The sequence below is a fragment of the Theropithecus gelada genome, chromosome 15 (genome assembly GCF_003255815.1).
Source record: "Theropithecus gelada isolate Dixy chromosome 15, Tgel_1.0, whole genome shotgun sequence".
NCBI classification, from domain to species: Eukaryota; Metazoa; Chordata; class Mammalia; order Primates; family Cercopithecidae; genus Theropithecus; species Theropithecus gelada.
In genome coordinates, this window is record NC_037683.1 from 1,380,316 (window position 1) to 1,392,740 (window position 12,425).

The 12,425-nt window shown below is 68.2% G+C and overlaps 3 protein-coding genes across 10 annotated transcripts in view; all 3 read right to left on the minus strand.

Moving 5' to 3' along the window:
* The window catches only part of PHPT1 (phosphohistidine phosphatase 1), a 3,788-nt gene extending 2,615 nt beyond the window's left edge, over positions 1-1,173 (minus strand). For 4 of the 5 annotated variants that reach the window (XM_025359718.1, XM_025359717.1, XM_025359715.1 and 1 more), the window contains exon 1: positions 48-142. The gene's annotated coding sequence lies outside the window, so the exon portion shown is untranslated. Of the gene's footprint in view, positions 1-47; positions 143-674 lie in introns of those variants that run through there. The other variant, XM_025359716.1, reaches the window with a different exon arrangement.
* A 396-nt stretch (positions 1,174-1,569) lies between these two features.
* On the minus strand, positions 1,570-7,417 carry AJM1 (apical junction component 1 homolog). The gene is made up of 3 exons (XM_025360013.1): positions 6,356-7,417; positions 4,681-4,764; positions 1,570-4,604 (listed from the first exon to the last, which is right to left on the minus strand). The coding sequence occupies exon 3, from the start codon at positions 4,543-4,545 to the stop codon at positions 1,615-1,617; it is 2,931 nt and encodes a 976-aa protein (XP_025215798.1). The 5' UTR covers positions 4,546-4,604; positions 4,681-4,764; positions 6,356-7,417; the 3' UTR covers positions 1,570-1,614.
* A 366-nt stretch (positions 7,418-7,783) lies between these two features.
* Positions 7,784-12,425, minus strand: part of RABL6 (RAB, member RAS oncogene family like 6) — a 33,847-nt gene continuing 29,205 nt past the window's right edge. For 3 of the 4 annotated variants that reach the window (XM_025358946.1, XM_025358945.1, XM_025358948.1), the window contains exons 9-15: positions 11,265-11,581; positions 10,914-11,067; positions 9,806-10,018; positions 9,441-9,705; positions 9,075-9,246; positions 8,794-8,849; positions 7,784-8,635 (exon numbers count right to left, since the gene is read on the minus strand). In XM_025358946.1, the coding sequence (XP_025214731.1) occupies positions 8,435-8,635; positions 8,794-8,849; positions 9,075-9,246; positions 9,441-9,705; positions 9,806-10,018; positions 10,914-11,067; positions 11,265-11,581 (1,378 nt within the window). In that variant the 3' untranslated portion in view covers positions 7,784-8,434. The remainder of the gene's footprint in view (positions 8,636-8,793; positions 8,850-9,074; positions 9,247-9,440; positions 9,706-9,805; positions 10,019-10,913; positions 11,068-11,264; positions 11,582-12,425) is intronic. The other variant, XM_025358947.1, reaches the window with a different exon arrangement.

A 12,425-nucleotide genomic window follows, 5' to 3' on the forward strand; every position in this document is an offset into this window, starting at 1 on the left:
CTCCATCGCCCGAAGGCCTCCCCCTCCCCTCTCCATCGCCCGAAGGCCTCCCTCTCCCCCCTCCCCCGCCCGAAGGCCTCCCTCTCTCCCCTCTCCACCGCCCGAACGCCTCCGTCCCCAACCCCGCTACCCGCACAAGGAGGCAACAGCAGCCGCTACATTCAAGTTCTATTTTACTTGGTTCGAAAGCTCTTGCCTCCTGGAAATTATTTCGGTCCAGGGGCGTTCCTGGCCGGCCCTCTGGGGTGGGGCCGAATGCAGAGGCCCTGGGGCAGGGGGCGCGGGGCGCGGCGGCGGGTGGGCAAGCGGGACGCCTGGCCGGTGCAGACGCGCGGGGACGAGGTGGGCGCGCCGGGTGCGAGAGCAGGAGCGGGGGCGGGGGTGCCCAGTTTCTCTCACTTGGTGTCCCCTTCCCTGGTTTCGAAGTAGTGCTAGGGACTCCAGGAGGGCCCTTGCGTTTGGCCTCCACCCCTCTCCCAGACACCCCACCCTCCAGAGAGCCACGGGCGCGGACCAGCGTGCGCTTGGGGGGCAGGTGGAGGCCAGGTCCCCGGGCTTGCCCCTCCACGCCCGCAGGACGGAGTGCGGCCAGAGCGGGTGTGCGGGGACCTCTCGGGACAGGTCAAGCCCTTTCGGGTGGTTTTCTGTGCTTACCGACTAGCTCGCTCCCTCACCTGCTCGCACCACGCTTTCCCCTCCAGGCTCCCACCTGGGAACGCTCCCTGTCCCTTGGTCCTTCCTCTCCTAGCCAGGTGTCAGCTCTGGCCAGGCCGACGTGCTCTGCTTCCCCTGCCCAAGTCCCGTGCCCTTTCGGCTGGGAGACTCGCCTATCGGCCTGAAGACCTCCCTGCGGCTTTTCCCAGCTCCTGCAGGGCCCAGACTGCAGCGACTGGAGGCGAGGGGACGGCAGGGCGCGTGGCGTGGTCGGCGTAACGAATCCGACTAGCGGGAACGCACCGCGCACCCTCGGCCCTGCCCACTGCCTCGCCGGGACGCGCTCGTGCACACCGACGCGCGAAGGTCGACCAGGGTGTTCTCCAGAGAGGAGGCACCCCAGCTGCGGGAGGCGGGGCGGGGCGTGTTTAAAGTGACAGACTGGGCTTTGGTTACGTCGGGCTTCCGGACGAGGGGAAACCGGAGTCGGGGAGGCTCCAGCGAGAGCCCCGCGGACCGACGGGGACCGGATCTGTACGGGTGGGGTCTGTGCAGTAGTGACCCCTCCGAGTGAAGGCAGAGCTGGGCGGTCCTCAGGCCCACCCCGCCTCCCAGCGGGGAGCACCGAGGGCGAGGACCGGCTTCTTCTGGGGATCCTCGAGGGCGAGCTGGGAGAGGGAGGAGACCCGGGAGAAGGGAGAGGGGTTACTGGGGGTGGGAAGGCGAAGAGCCCGTGAGGAACACTACAGGGGCGGAGGGCAGGGGGGTGGAGGCCTGGGCGGAGCTGGAGGCAGTACTGAGCGGAGCTTGGAGGGCCAGGGAATTAGAGGCGGGCCTAGGAGAAGCCGGGGTGGGGCCCTGGCGGGGCTCGGGGAAGGCCCTGGGTGGGCCGGGCGGGGCCTGAGTGGGCAGGGCAGGGTTCGGGCCAGCGCCTGAGCTGGGCCTGGTGGGCCCCGCGCCTCACATGATGTCGTCCAGCAGGTTGGCGCTGGCCACCCAGTCGAGCGCGCGCGGCTCGGAGGCGGCCATGATCATGCACATGAAGGGGCGGCCGGTGCGCCGGTCCGTGGGGTAGATGGTGGTGGGCGTGAAGCGCCTGTTGGCCTCGACGAACTCGCAAAGCTGCTCGTAGACGCGCGGGAACTCGTGGCGGAGGAAGACGCCGCGAAGCCGCAGCTCGCGCTGGATGTGGATGAAGGCCACCTCGCGCGCGCGCCGGCCCGCCTCGCCGTCCTGATCCAGGCCCGCCGTGCCAGGCGGCGGCGTCAGGATCAGCGTCTCCATGTCGGGCTCGCGGCTCCGCGCCGGGGGCGGCCGCGCGGGGCTGCCGGCCGCCAGCGCTACCTTGGCGAACTTGCGCACTGTCGGCCCGTGGCTGCGTGGCGCGGGCGCGGGCAGGGCGGGTGTCCCCGGGGGCGCGGCGCTGGGTCCCACGGCCACGGATACGCTGAGCAGGAAGCACTCTGCCGGCTCGTAGAGGCGCCCAGCAGCCGCCAGCTCGCGGGCGTAGCTGCCCAGGGGCGCCGCGTGTGTGGCCAGCTCACGCAGCGATAGGTAGGTGGGGGACAGCAGCAGCCCCTCCAGGCCAAAGCGCAGGAAGTTGTCGGCGGAGCCTGGACTTGGGAAGCCCAGGAAGAGCACGCCGCGGCCGCGCGACAGGAAGCCGACACGCGCGATGCGCGAGAAGGCGCGGTGTACCGGGCCGCTGTCGCGGCAAAACTGCAGCACGTGGCGGCACACGCTGCCCACGCGGCCGTACACGCAGCGCGCCTTGTGGGCGTCCCAGTCCTCGCGGCGGCACAGGCGCGAGCAGTAGTAGGTGTAGCAGCTGTGGCAGGACTTGAAATAGAGGCAGGCGTTGAACATGGTCTCCGTGCGCCGGCAGCGCGCATTGGAGCAGGTCATCAGGTCGTCCTCGTCGGCGCTGGGCTCGGGGGACGCGTCGGCCGCCTCTCCCCGGGCCGCGGGCTCCTCGGCGCTGCCGGCCGAGGCGGGGGGCGAGCGTGGCGGCGCCAGCGCGGGGGCCCCAGAGCCCGCGGGCCGCGAGTCCAGCAGTCGGCGCAGCTGGGGGCCCAGGCAGTCGGCCGCGGGCTCTGAGGCCTGGCCGGCGGGGGGCCGCGAGTCGATGACTAGGTCCGTAATGAGCTCGTCTAGCTGCTCTAGGCTGCGCTGGCGGCCAGGGGTGGGGCCCTCGGGGGCCGCGTGGGGAGGTGGCCGCGTGCGGCCCCCGGGCAACTCCCAGGCCCGGGCGCTCGGGCGCTCGGTGGCGCGCAGGTCGTTGTCGGTGATGGTGATCTCGGGCGTCACGTACCAGTTGCGGCCCAGGCCCTCGCCCGCGCGGCCCTTCTCCGTCAGCGACGTCTCGGACAGGGACAGTGCGGCGTAGCGTCTGGGCGAGGTGGACAGGTTCACGACGACGGGCGGGCGACGGCCTTCCGGGGACACGCCTCGCGGCTCCTGCACTTCGCGCCCCAGCAGGTTCTCGTAGCTGCGGCCGCGGCCCAGAGGGTCTTCTCGGCGCGGCCCCGGTGCCAGAATGTTGTCCCAGGAGCGCGAGTAGTGGCGGCTGTCGGTGACCAGCCGGGGCGGACTGGTGCCGGTGCCGCCGTGCCAGGAGGCGAGCAACGGGTCGGGGTCAGAGGGCGGCGCCACTTGCAGGGTGCGGTAGGGTCGCGGGCCCCAGTCCGCCCAGGCCGCGCTGCTGCGCGGGTGCGGGTACGTCCTAGCCAGGACGTCGCGCTCGCGGTACCGTCCGAAGTCCTCCGTGTAAAAGGGGCGGGCGGTGGAGTGGGTCCGGGGCTCCTCGGAGACATAGCGGGGCCCGTAGGGCAGGCCGTAGGCTCGGGGAGCCTCACCATAGTAGGAGCGGGAGGGCGGTTCCTGGATTGGGAAGGTGCGCACCTCTCCTGCGTAGTAGCCGCCCATGCGCCTTGGACTGGGCCCTGGGAACTCCTCTGACCGGTAGGGCCTGGGGCAGTAGGCATCGAAGGTTGGGCCGGGGCTGGCCGCAAAGCTGCCCCGGAAGCCTTCGGGCTCCTCTGTGTAGAAGAACTGGGTGGGGCCCGGCGGGGTGGCGAAGGGCAGACTGCGGCGCTCAGCGTAGTCCCGGGGCCCAGGCAGGGGCCCGTCGCAGTAGAGCGCCCGGGGGTCCGCACAGTATAAGTCGCTGGGCGTCGGGGTGCGCGACAGCGCCATGTGGCGGGGCCCGGGTACCGTGAGGCCGTGGAACTGCGGGGCGGGGCGGGCCCAGGGCGCGGCCTCGGCGGGCCCGCAGGACCGCGAGCCCCGGGCGGCGTGCTGGAGCACTGCGTCGTCCGGCTTGATGTCCAGGCGGCAGCGCACGTGGGGTGCGGGACCCGCGGGTGGCTCGGGAGGTAAGCAGCGGCCGCCGGCGGCGCACAGGGGCGCCATGCGGCCGGGGCCGCCCCGCTGCGGCTGCAACTTGATGGGGTGCAGCTCATTGGCGAGGGCGCGGAGCGCCGGGTACGCGGGCTCCCGGCGCGGCGATGCCTCGGCCCGTGCCGCACGCTGGGCCTCCCGCCCTCGGCGGGGCAACACCGGCGGCGAGGCGGGCGCGGGCGTCAGGCCCGGGGGCGCGCGGGGCGCGCTCTTGGAGCGGGCGCGGCGGCGTGGCTCGGCCTCGCGGGTCCGGGCGCGCGGCACAGCGGACTCCGGGGGCGGTGGCTCCGGCAGGGTCTCCATGGCCGGCCCGTCCAGCGCCTCCAGGAAGTCGAAGCTGCGGCAATGGCGCTTGTTGAAAGGCGCGGGCTCAGCAGGCCGGGCCACGGATCGCTCACATGGCGGGCGTCTGGATGCGGGTCCCGGGGCCGCCACCTTGATGTCCTGGTACACGGTTGACACCAGCAGGTCCGGAGGGTCCGTACGGGTCATCTTAAAAGAGGTCCCCAGGCTGGCGGCTCCAGCTCACACTGCCTTGCGGGGCTTTTGCCCTGGGGGGAGACGCGGGTCAGGGCGGCCCCCTCCGCAGCCCAGGCCCCGCTACTCCCCCACGCTGGCCCGGCTTACCTGGGGCGCAGCGGGCGGAGTAGCCCTGGCTGCAGGCCTGGGCCGAGAATGCGGGCGCTTCCTCCATGCCGGGGTTAGAAGCACCTGCGGGAGGAACCCAGCTGTCCAGGCGCCCAGGTCCTGCCCCTCCCCCGTCCTCTCCCGGCGATGGGGCGGGCGGGCCAGAAAGGCTTAGCCGTGGCTGTGGTTCCCGCGGCGGGAGCTCCTGCGTGCAGCTCCAGGGCCTCCCCTCCCCCGACTAGTGACGGCGGGGCCGGCTCGGGTGGACCCCTTTCCGGGTGGGGTAAGGGAGTGGGGGCGTGGTCCTGGGGGCTGCGCCCTCTGGTGTCCGCAGCTGGAAGGACGGGGCGCATTTGGGCCTTATTTATAGGTGTTGCCCCACGAGACATTAGTGACTGTGCCCCCGTCACAGCGCCCACCGCAGAGCGACCCCTCCGATCGCGCACAGTCGAAGGCGAGTCGCTGGGTCTCAGCCTTAGCTAGCTCTGCACCAAGCGGGTGACACCAACCACCCCACCTGCTGGCCAGGCCGAGCACAGAGCCCCTCCCCCAGCACTGCAAGGACCCACGCCTAGGTGCCCTCAACTTCCCGTGAGCTCCAGGCCAGAAAAAAGCCCCCAGAGAGCATACCTGGGCCCTAAATCTCCCTTTCCTTTGCCGACACCTCTTCTGACCCCAAGTATCTTTGGGTGGTTGAAGCAAGGCCCCAGCTTTGTGTAAACGCACAGGACACCCCCCTAGGGTGTGCACGGCAGTCCCAAGTCATCGAGCCATGAGCTCGTGGCAGCCCCTGTCCCCTGAGCTGCGCACCAGGCCCGGAAGCTGCCCACTGGGGGTGGGCAGGGCGGAGGGTGGGGGAAGACCCACTGCTTTGCAGGAGAGAGCCCTCCCCACTTTGCTGAGAAGGTTCCATGGAAACCTGTGTTTCTTAGGCCCCCACGCTGCAGGCTGGCCAGGGTTCAGATGTGGACTGCCAGCCCCTCTGTGGTCCCAGAGCCAGCTGGGGGGTGCGTCAGAGAGTGGCCACAGGCCTGGCCTCTGCACATCCAACACCTGGTCTGGAGGGGTCTACCCCAGAGTGAGCCGGGGGAAGCGGGTACCTAGCCAGGCCCCTCGCGCGGCAGAACCTCAGATGGATGGGCCTCTCGGGGTCTGGCCGGGTACCCCCTCTGTGTCCCAGGTGTGCAGGGGCTTCCTGCTGGCAGGGCTGTTTTTCTGGGTCAGGGCCACAAGTCCCAGGTCTTGTCCCCATCCCAGCCTCCCGCCCACCCCATCTCCCCCCTCCACCCCACCCGTGGCAGGACTGTCCACCCTCCTGCTCCCTCTTTCATGCTAAGCTCAAGGCCAGGCCGGAATCCGGGCGGATGACAGGGTGTGAGGCTCCACCCCAGGGAGGTGACAGTGGGCTTCGCTGGCTGAAGCTGTGGGTGACACCCTCTCCCGTGGGGATGGGGGTGGGGTCGGCCCCCTCGTGGGCCCAGGGCCTTCTGGAGCCCACCGAGATGGCTGGAGGCCTTCCCCACCTCCCGGCCCTGCTCTGGCTGGGAGCGGCCCTTCAAGGGATACAGCCGGTGTTGCCTGGGGGCGGGGACTCCCCATCCTTGCGGCCGCCCTAAGGCAGCCTCCCCCGCCCATGACAGTGACACACTCAGCAACTCGGCCCCCAGCCCCTTACCTGGGTGCTGCTCCGGCTGTGCCCCGGTGGGCTGTGCCACCCCCAGGTCGGCTCCTCTGTGTCCCCGGCACTGCTGCGTCCCCGGCACCGGCAGAAGCTTCCAGGCAGCAGCGCGGATCCTGGCCTGGCTGCTCAGTGCTGCCCCCAATGGCAGCTGAAAGAGCTGTACTTAAAGGGGCCGCGCCCAGTGGGGGCTGCACCGTGGAGCTGGGGATCGTGACTGCACAGGCTCCAATTTGGGGCCGTGCGGAGCACAGGGTCCCTGCAGCATCCCCAAGACGCAGACCTCAGCATCTAAACAGGAGCCCTGTGGCCCGGAACAGCCTGCCAGTCCCGTCAGTGTCACCCCCACACACTTGCCTGAGAGGAGGGGCCCCAAGCCCTGGCCTGGGCTGCAGAGATTGGTTAGGGGCATCTTGGAATTTACATCTCCTGTTGGGCGAGGTAGGAGCAGATGGGCTTCTCCCTGCCCCACTGGCCTTTCCCCAGGCCCTATCTGCTTCGAGGCTGCCAGTGCCAAAATCTCGGTGGGTACCTGGGGCCAGATGGCCCCTACAGCCTCCTGTGTCCCCAGGATGCCATCCTCTCTGGGTGAGGCCACTCCTGCATCCGGTGTCTCTGCCAGCCTGGGAAGGCCTGCACGTGACCTACCGTACCTGCCTGGTAATGTCCTCGTCCCACTCTGCCAGCCCCTCCCCAAGGCATTGGGCCTGGAAACGTTCTAGCTTGGCAGAGGAGTGGGTAGCCGATGCCCTTGGCTCCGAAGGGCAGGACCTACACCATTCTGCGTTGTTCAAAGCAGGGCCCACTGAAACCCCAACATAGCTGTCCATGGTGTGATCCTGGCAAGTTCACGTACTGTTGACCCATTCCACACCAGGGGAACCTCTGAAGCCGACCCTGACCTCATGGGCTGTGGGCTCAGGGGCCAGGCTCCTAAGCTTGCTGTGGGCCACAGCACCTGTTCAGGGACCACAGCGACTGCCTCACACCCTGGGGTCACAAAGCTCCCAGGCACAGGAGCCTCCAGCTTGGCCATCCCCTCCCCTTCACTGGCACACTCTTCCTGCCCGCCCTGCAGGGTTCTCATGGCAACAGTAGCTGTGGGGGTGGAGGCTGGGCGCTGCTGACAGCTGGAGGGGGCAGGGGCCTGAAGGGGGGGGCAGTGCCGCAGGCGGCTGCTTGGGAGCCATGCAGACTGGACTTCCACCTCATGGGGCTGCGGACCCCCAAGTGTGCTGGCTGCAGCTGCTGAGCCCTGGCACAGGTGGGCTGGGATGTACCCAGGGTGTGGCCAGGGTTGGTCGGATGTCCTCACAGCATTGCAGGGCAGCCTCCTGCCTCAGAGGACTTCCCTGACAACCCATGGCAGCCTGGGCCCGAGGCAGCGGGAGCAGGTGCAGGTGCAGGGAGAAGAACAGACACACGCAGAGTGAAACAGGAGTGCTTTATGGTCTGAGTGGAGTGTTTGGGAGGCATGCCTCCCAGCTCCCGCCTGTGGGCTCACCTGAGCGGGGGCGCAGCTGAGGCCGCTGTGGGAAACAGCCCCCATCCCCAGGAGAGGCCCTGCATGCTGCCTTCGGTCTCTCGCCAGCCGTGCCTAGCGTGGGGCCTGGGCTGCCCTTTAGGGTGGGTCTGCACACCCGTGTTCAGGGCTCCCAGCCGGAAGCGGAGCCATAGGCATGCTGCGGCCCTGGGTGAGCGTGGAGGGCAAGCAGGTGCCGGGGCAGCGTGCAGCCCGCAGCCAAGCGGCCCCTGCCCAGCCTCTGTAAACAGACCCTCATGCCCCGGGCCTCAGTCACATCCCTGAGAAACACTGGGGACTGGCGGCTCTGCCCCGAGAGGGCCAGGGTGTCCACCGAGCCTGGCCAAAGCCAGCTGTCCCCTCCCTCCTTGCAGAGCAGGCTCACACCGGGTCTGGAGGCCCAGTCCGGGGACACCAACGCCCGGCCTCTTCCAGCTCAGAAGTGCACACGGCAGCCACTGGGCAGCGGCAAAGGCGATGGTGCAGAGGCAAATGCCTCCCCAGGCAGTGACAGGCACGCCCCCCACCCCAGGGCGGCCACTGCCCCGGTTGGCCTAGAGCTCCTCATAGTCGCCACCCCCAGGGTGGCGGCCGCCTGGGGCCCCGCCCCCCAGGAAAGCCTCCAGCTCATCGGCAGCCGTCCTCTCCCTGCTGCGTGGGGGCCGCTGCTGCCGCCGCCGCCGCTCCTCCTTGCCCTCCTCCTTGTCCTTGCTCTTCTTATGTTTGCTCTTCTTCTTGGCAGCCTTTTCTTCCTGCTGAGGAGCACAAGGAGGGGGGCGCCATGGAGTCACAGGAGGCCAGAGCCCCAGTCCCAGGACCGCATGCTGCCCAGCCCTGGCCCACCAACAGAGCCCTGGTCCCAGGACCACACACCGCCCAGCCCTGGCCTGTCAGGAAGGGGAGTAGCTGGTACCTCTTTGCCTTTCTTCTTCTTCTTCTTCTCCTTAGAGGGGGTTTTGCCCTCCTTACCTGCACAGACAGGACAGACAGTGGCTCAAACACAAAGCAGTGAGCCCCAGCCCTCCAGGAGGCCCTGCTGAGGGACAGGACCACACTCCTGCAGGGGGCTGCCAGGAGCATGGCACTGCCTCCTGGACTCAGGAAAGGCCCCCGGCCAGTGGCCAGCAGCTGGGAGGAGGCCCACGTTCTACCCAGACTCCAGCAGGCTGACCGCACTCCGGTGCCCCTGCCCACCTTCCTCGCTGCTCTCCTTGGGCCCAGCCTCCTCCAGCCCCAGCCCGAAGAGGTCCGAGTCATTCTTCAGTCTGAAGGTGGGGAGAGGGAGCTTGGGGGGCGGGGGCGGCTGAGCAAGGGCCTCGTCCTCGTCAGTCACATCGGAGGGGTCGTCTCGCACGGGAAACTCACCCTGCAACAGGGAGAGCAGCTGGTCAGGCCGTCGTCCCTCCCACACCCTCAGGGGTTGTGGGGTCTCAAACCCAGCCGGAAGGCCCGAGTGTGGGGACATGAGACGCCTCTTCCAGAAGCCTCCTCCCACTGCACCCACCCACTGAGAGACTCTGGCCTCCTGGCTGACCTCTGCCCGGGGAGGACCCGTCTTACCACCTTGCGCTGTGTGTCTGATGCCTCGCTCTCAAAGTCGGGGTCATCCATGACAAAGGACAGCATCTGTGCAGCGATGGGCCCCTCGGGGTCACTCTCGGATGAGGACGCCTGCTCACCCTTCCCCGGCTCAATCTCAGCAGGGGGCCTGGTGCTGCTGTGCTTTTCCGGACCTGTGCGAACAGAGGCACCACCTGGCCGGGGCGGTGCTGCGGCCCTCGTGGGAGCTGTCCCCCTCCGTGGCTTTGAAGCTGGTGTGGAGGACCTTTGTGGACAAGCAGAGGGTCAGTCAGGGTCCCCCGGAGGTGTCCTGAGCTGCCCCCCCCCCGGTCTCCAGGCCACACCCTGGGGACACCTGCCCTTACCACTTGGTCTGTGGCTCTGAGCCCTGCTGGGGAGCCGGGGCAGGGCCTTTTGGGGGATCCCCCACTTCCGCTTCCTCCTCACTTGAAAGAGTGATGTTCTGACTGGGGACAGGACCAGCGGGTGGTGGGGAACTCCCACGTGGCTGGTCTTCGAGGTCCACATCATCCTGGAACCCTGCCACCATTGGGTTGCTGCCCAGGGCCTCCGCATCACTGCAAAGCAGGGGGCAAAGTGGTCAGAGGCCACGGGGTAGGGATGGCCGGCCGGGCTCACAGGCCTTGGTTCCAGGCACCCTGGTACCCGGCACACCCTGGCCGTGGGACCACCCCGTCCCGGCTGCTGTGTTCTAGGGGAAGCCTCCTCGTGGCTGTCACAGGGCTGCTGAGAAAGGGGTCGGCGGCTCAAGGTCGGACACAGTGTTGCCCTGCGGTCGGTCCATGGGCCAAGGATGTGGGGCCGCGCAGGTGGGCATTCATGGAGGAGGCGGGCCCAGCTCAGGGCCACCAGGCTTTCCATCCTTTGTGTATTTCTGGAGGAAGCTGCTGCCCCACAGCAATGGGTGAGGCTGAGGTGCTGAGGCCACCGGGGGTGAAGTATGTCCAATGGAGTCCACACCTGGGACCAAACGCAGGGCTTTGCTGCAGGCAGAGTTCGGGGCAACTTGGCAGAGTGGTGGGAGAGGGGCTGGCAGACAGATGGGGAGGCAGCTCTAGCTTCCAGCTCTAGGACCTGCAGGAAGCCGCCCCCAGCTCTGCAGCACCCGGACCCTGGCCCTGCGGAGACAACATCTGGTGGCCTGAACCTCCCGTATCACCTGGAGTGGCCTTGCCAGTGGCCTCCGTGTGGAATCTGCCCACAGAAGACTCCAAGGTGCCCCGTCCTCTCCAGGGTGTGGGCAGAGCAGGTGGCCAGGCCTTTCTGATGTCTGGAAGCCTCATCTAAGCTCTTCCCTCATCTGCTCCAGCCACAGATCTGCTCTGTCCTCAGTCAACGGAGACCAGCCAGCCGGGCACCCCTTCTGCACCCCCAGGAAGCCAGCCCCACCTGCTGCTCGGGCGCCCTAGAGGCTGGGGGCAATGGGAGAGGAGGTCCAGGCCCACCCCTCACCTGTCGCTGTCCTGCTGGGCAGCCTTGGGCCCCACCTTCTTCTCGTCCCTGGCGGGGGTTGCATCTTCCAGGAAGCTGCGGTCCAGGCGGTCGTCGGGAACGAAGTCCTCCACGCTCTGCACTGCTGCTGGGGCCTCCGCGGCCAGGACTGGCTCTGTAAACAGTGATGCCGGGTCCTCTTCTCAGCACCAGAACCCTCACTGCACCCAACCCCAAGCCAGGCCCACCAGGGACATGCCCACGGGACTGGGACAAGCAGGAAGAAGTACGGAGCGCTCCGAGACCCAGAGCCCCACCTGTGAGGGCGTGGGGGACCGGGACCACTTTGGGAGGGGCAGCTCCAGGGCCTACCTGGAGGTGGAGGGGCTGCCTCGGCGGCAGGTGACGTCCCAAACAGCCTCGAGATGATGCTGCGCCGCGGGGCGGGGGCTGAGGGGCACGCAGGTGGGGGCAGGGCCTCTGAGGGTGGTGCAGGGGGCACAGAGGGTGGTGGGGCGGCATTGAGGGGCAGCTGTGGGGCGGGCTGGGGTGTGCCGGGGCTGGAGCTCCCCGTGGACACAGCGCCTGGAGGCACCACCGGTGACTGGGAGCCCGAGGATGGGCTCTGCCCGTTGGCCACCAGCGGGGACGCATGGCCGCGGCTGCGAGCCTCCATCATCTCCAGGAAGCTGGAAGGCAGAAGGCAGGTGAGAAGCCTGGCTCCCCCGCCTCTCACTGAGGCCCGCCGGTGACAGGGGCCCTCTGCTGCTGCGGATGGGGCAGGGAAGAGCCGCCGCGTCCTGGGCCATCATCCCCACCCACTTCCAAGAGCAGCAGCGCTGCCGGGCGGGGCTCACGCCTGTCATCCGAGCACTGTGTGGGCCGAGGCGGGCAGATCACAAGGTCAGGAAATAAGACCGTCCTGGTTAACACAGTGAAACCCCATCTCTACTAAAAATACAAAAAAATTAGCCAGGCATGGTGGCGGGTGCCTGTAGCCTCAGCTACTCAGGAGGCTGAGGCAGGAGAATGGCGTGAACCTGGGAGGCGGAGCTTGCAGTGAGCCGAGATCCGGCCACCGCACTCCAGCCTGGGCAACACAGCAAGACCCTGTCTCAGAAAAAAAGAGCAGCAGCCCCGAAGGGCAGGGACAGCAGGCACCAGCGTCCCTGTGTTCAGCTCCCCGGAAAGTCATTTCGGATCTGTTCTGAGGCACAGCCTTTGGGGGCTCCATGCAGAGGTGGCCAGATGGCAGCAACTGGACCTTCCCGTGAGGGGGGATTCTGGGAAGAGGAGGGGGCTGGGGCTTGGTGGAGCACGTGCGGCCATCGCAGCATCCAGCTGACCCAACCCTCAGTCCCAGGAAATGCCAGGATTGGTTCAACAGAGAAGCGCCCATGCCGGGGTTCCATTCTGGGAGCCAGAAGCCATGGGTCCCTCTCCAGGCATCAGACTGCCTTCCCTCTCAGTCTCTTGCTGTGTCTCAACCAACAGCCAGATCCGAGGTGACCCACAGGGCTCTCCCTCTGGAAA

Excerpts from the sequence above, each read along its gene's own strand:
- AJM1 (XM_025360013.1), bottom strand. The coding sequence starts at position 4,545 with ATGACCCGTACGGACCCTCCGGACCTGCTGGTGTCAACCGTGTACCAG.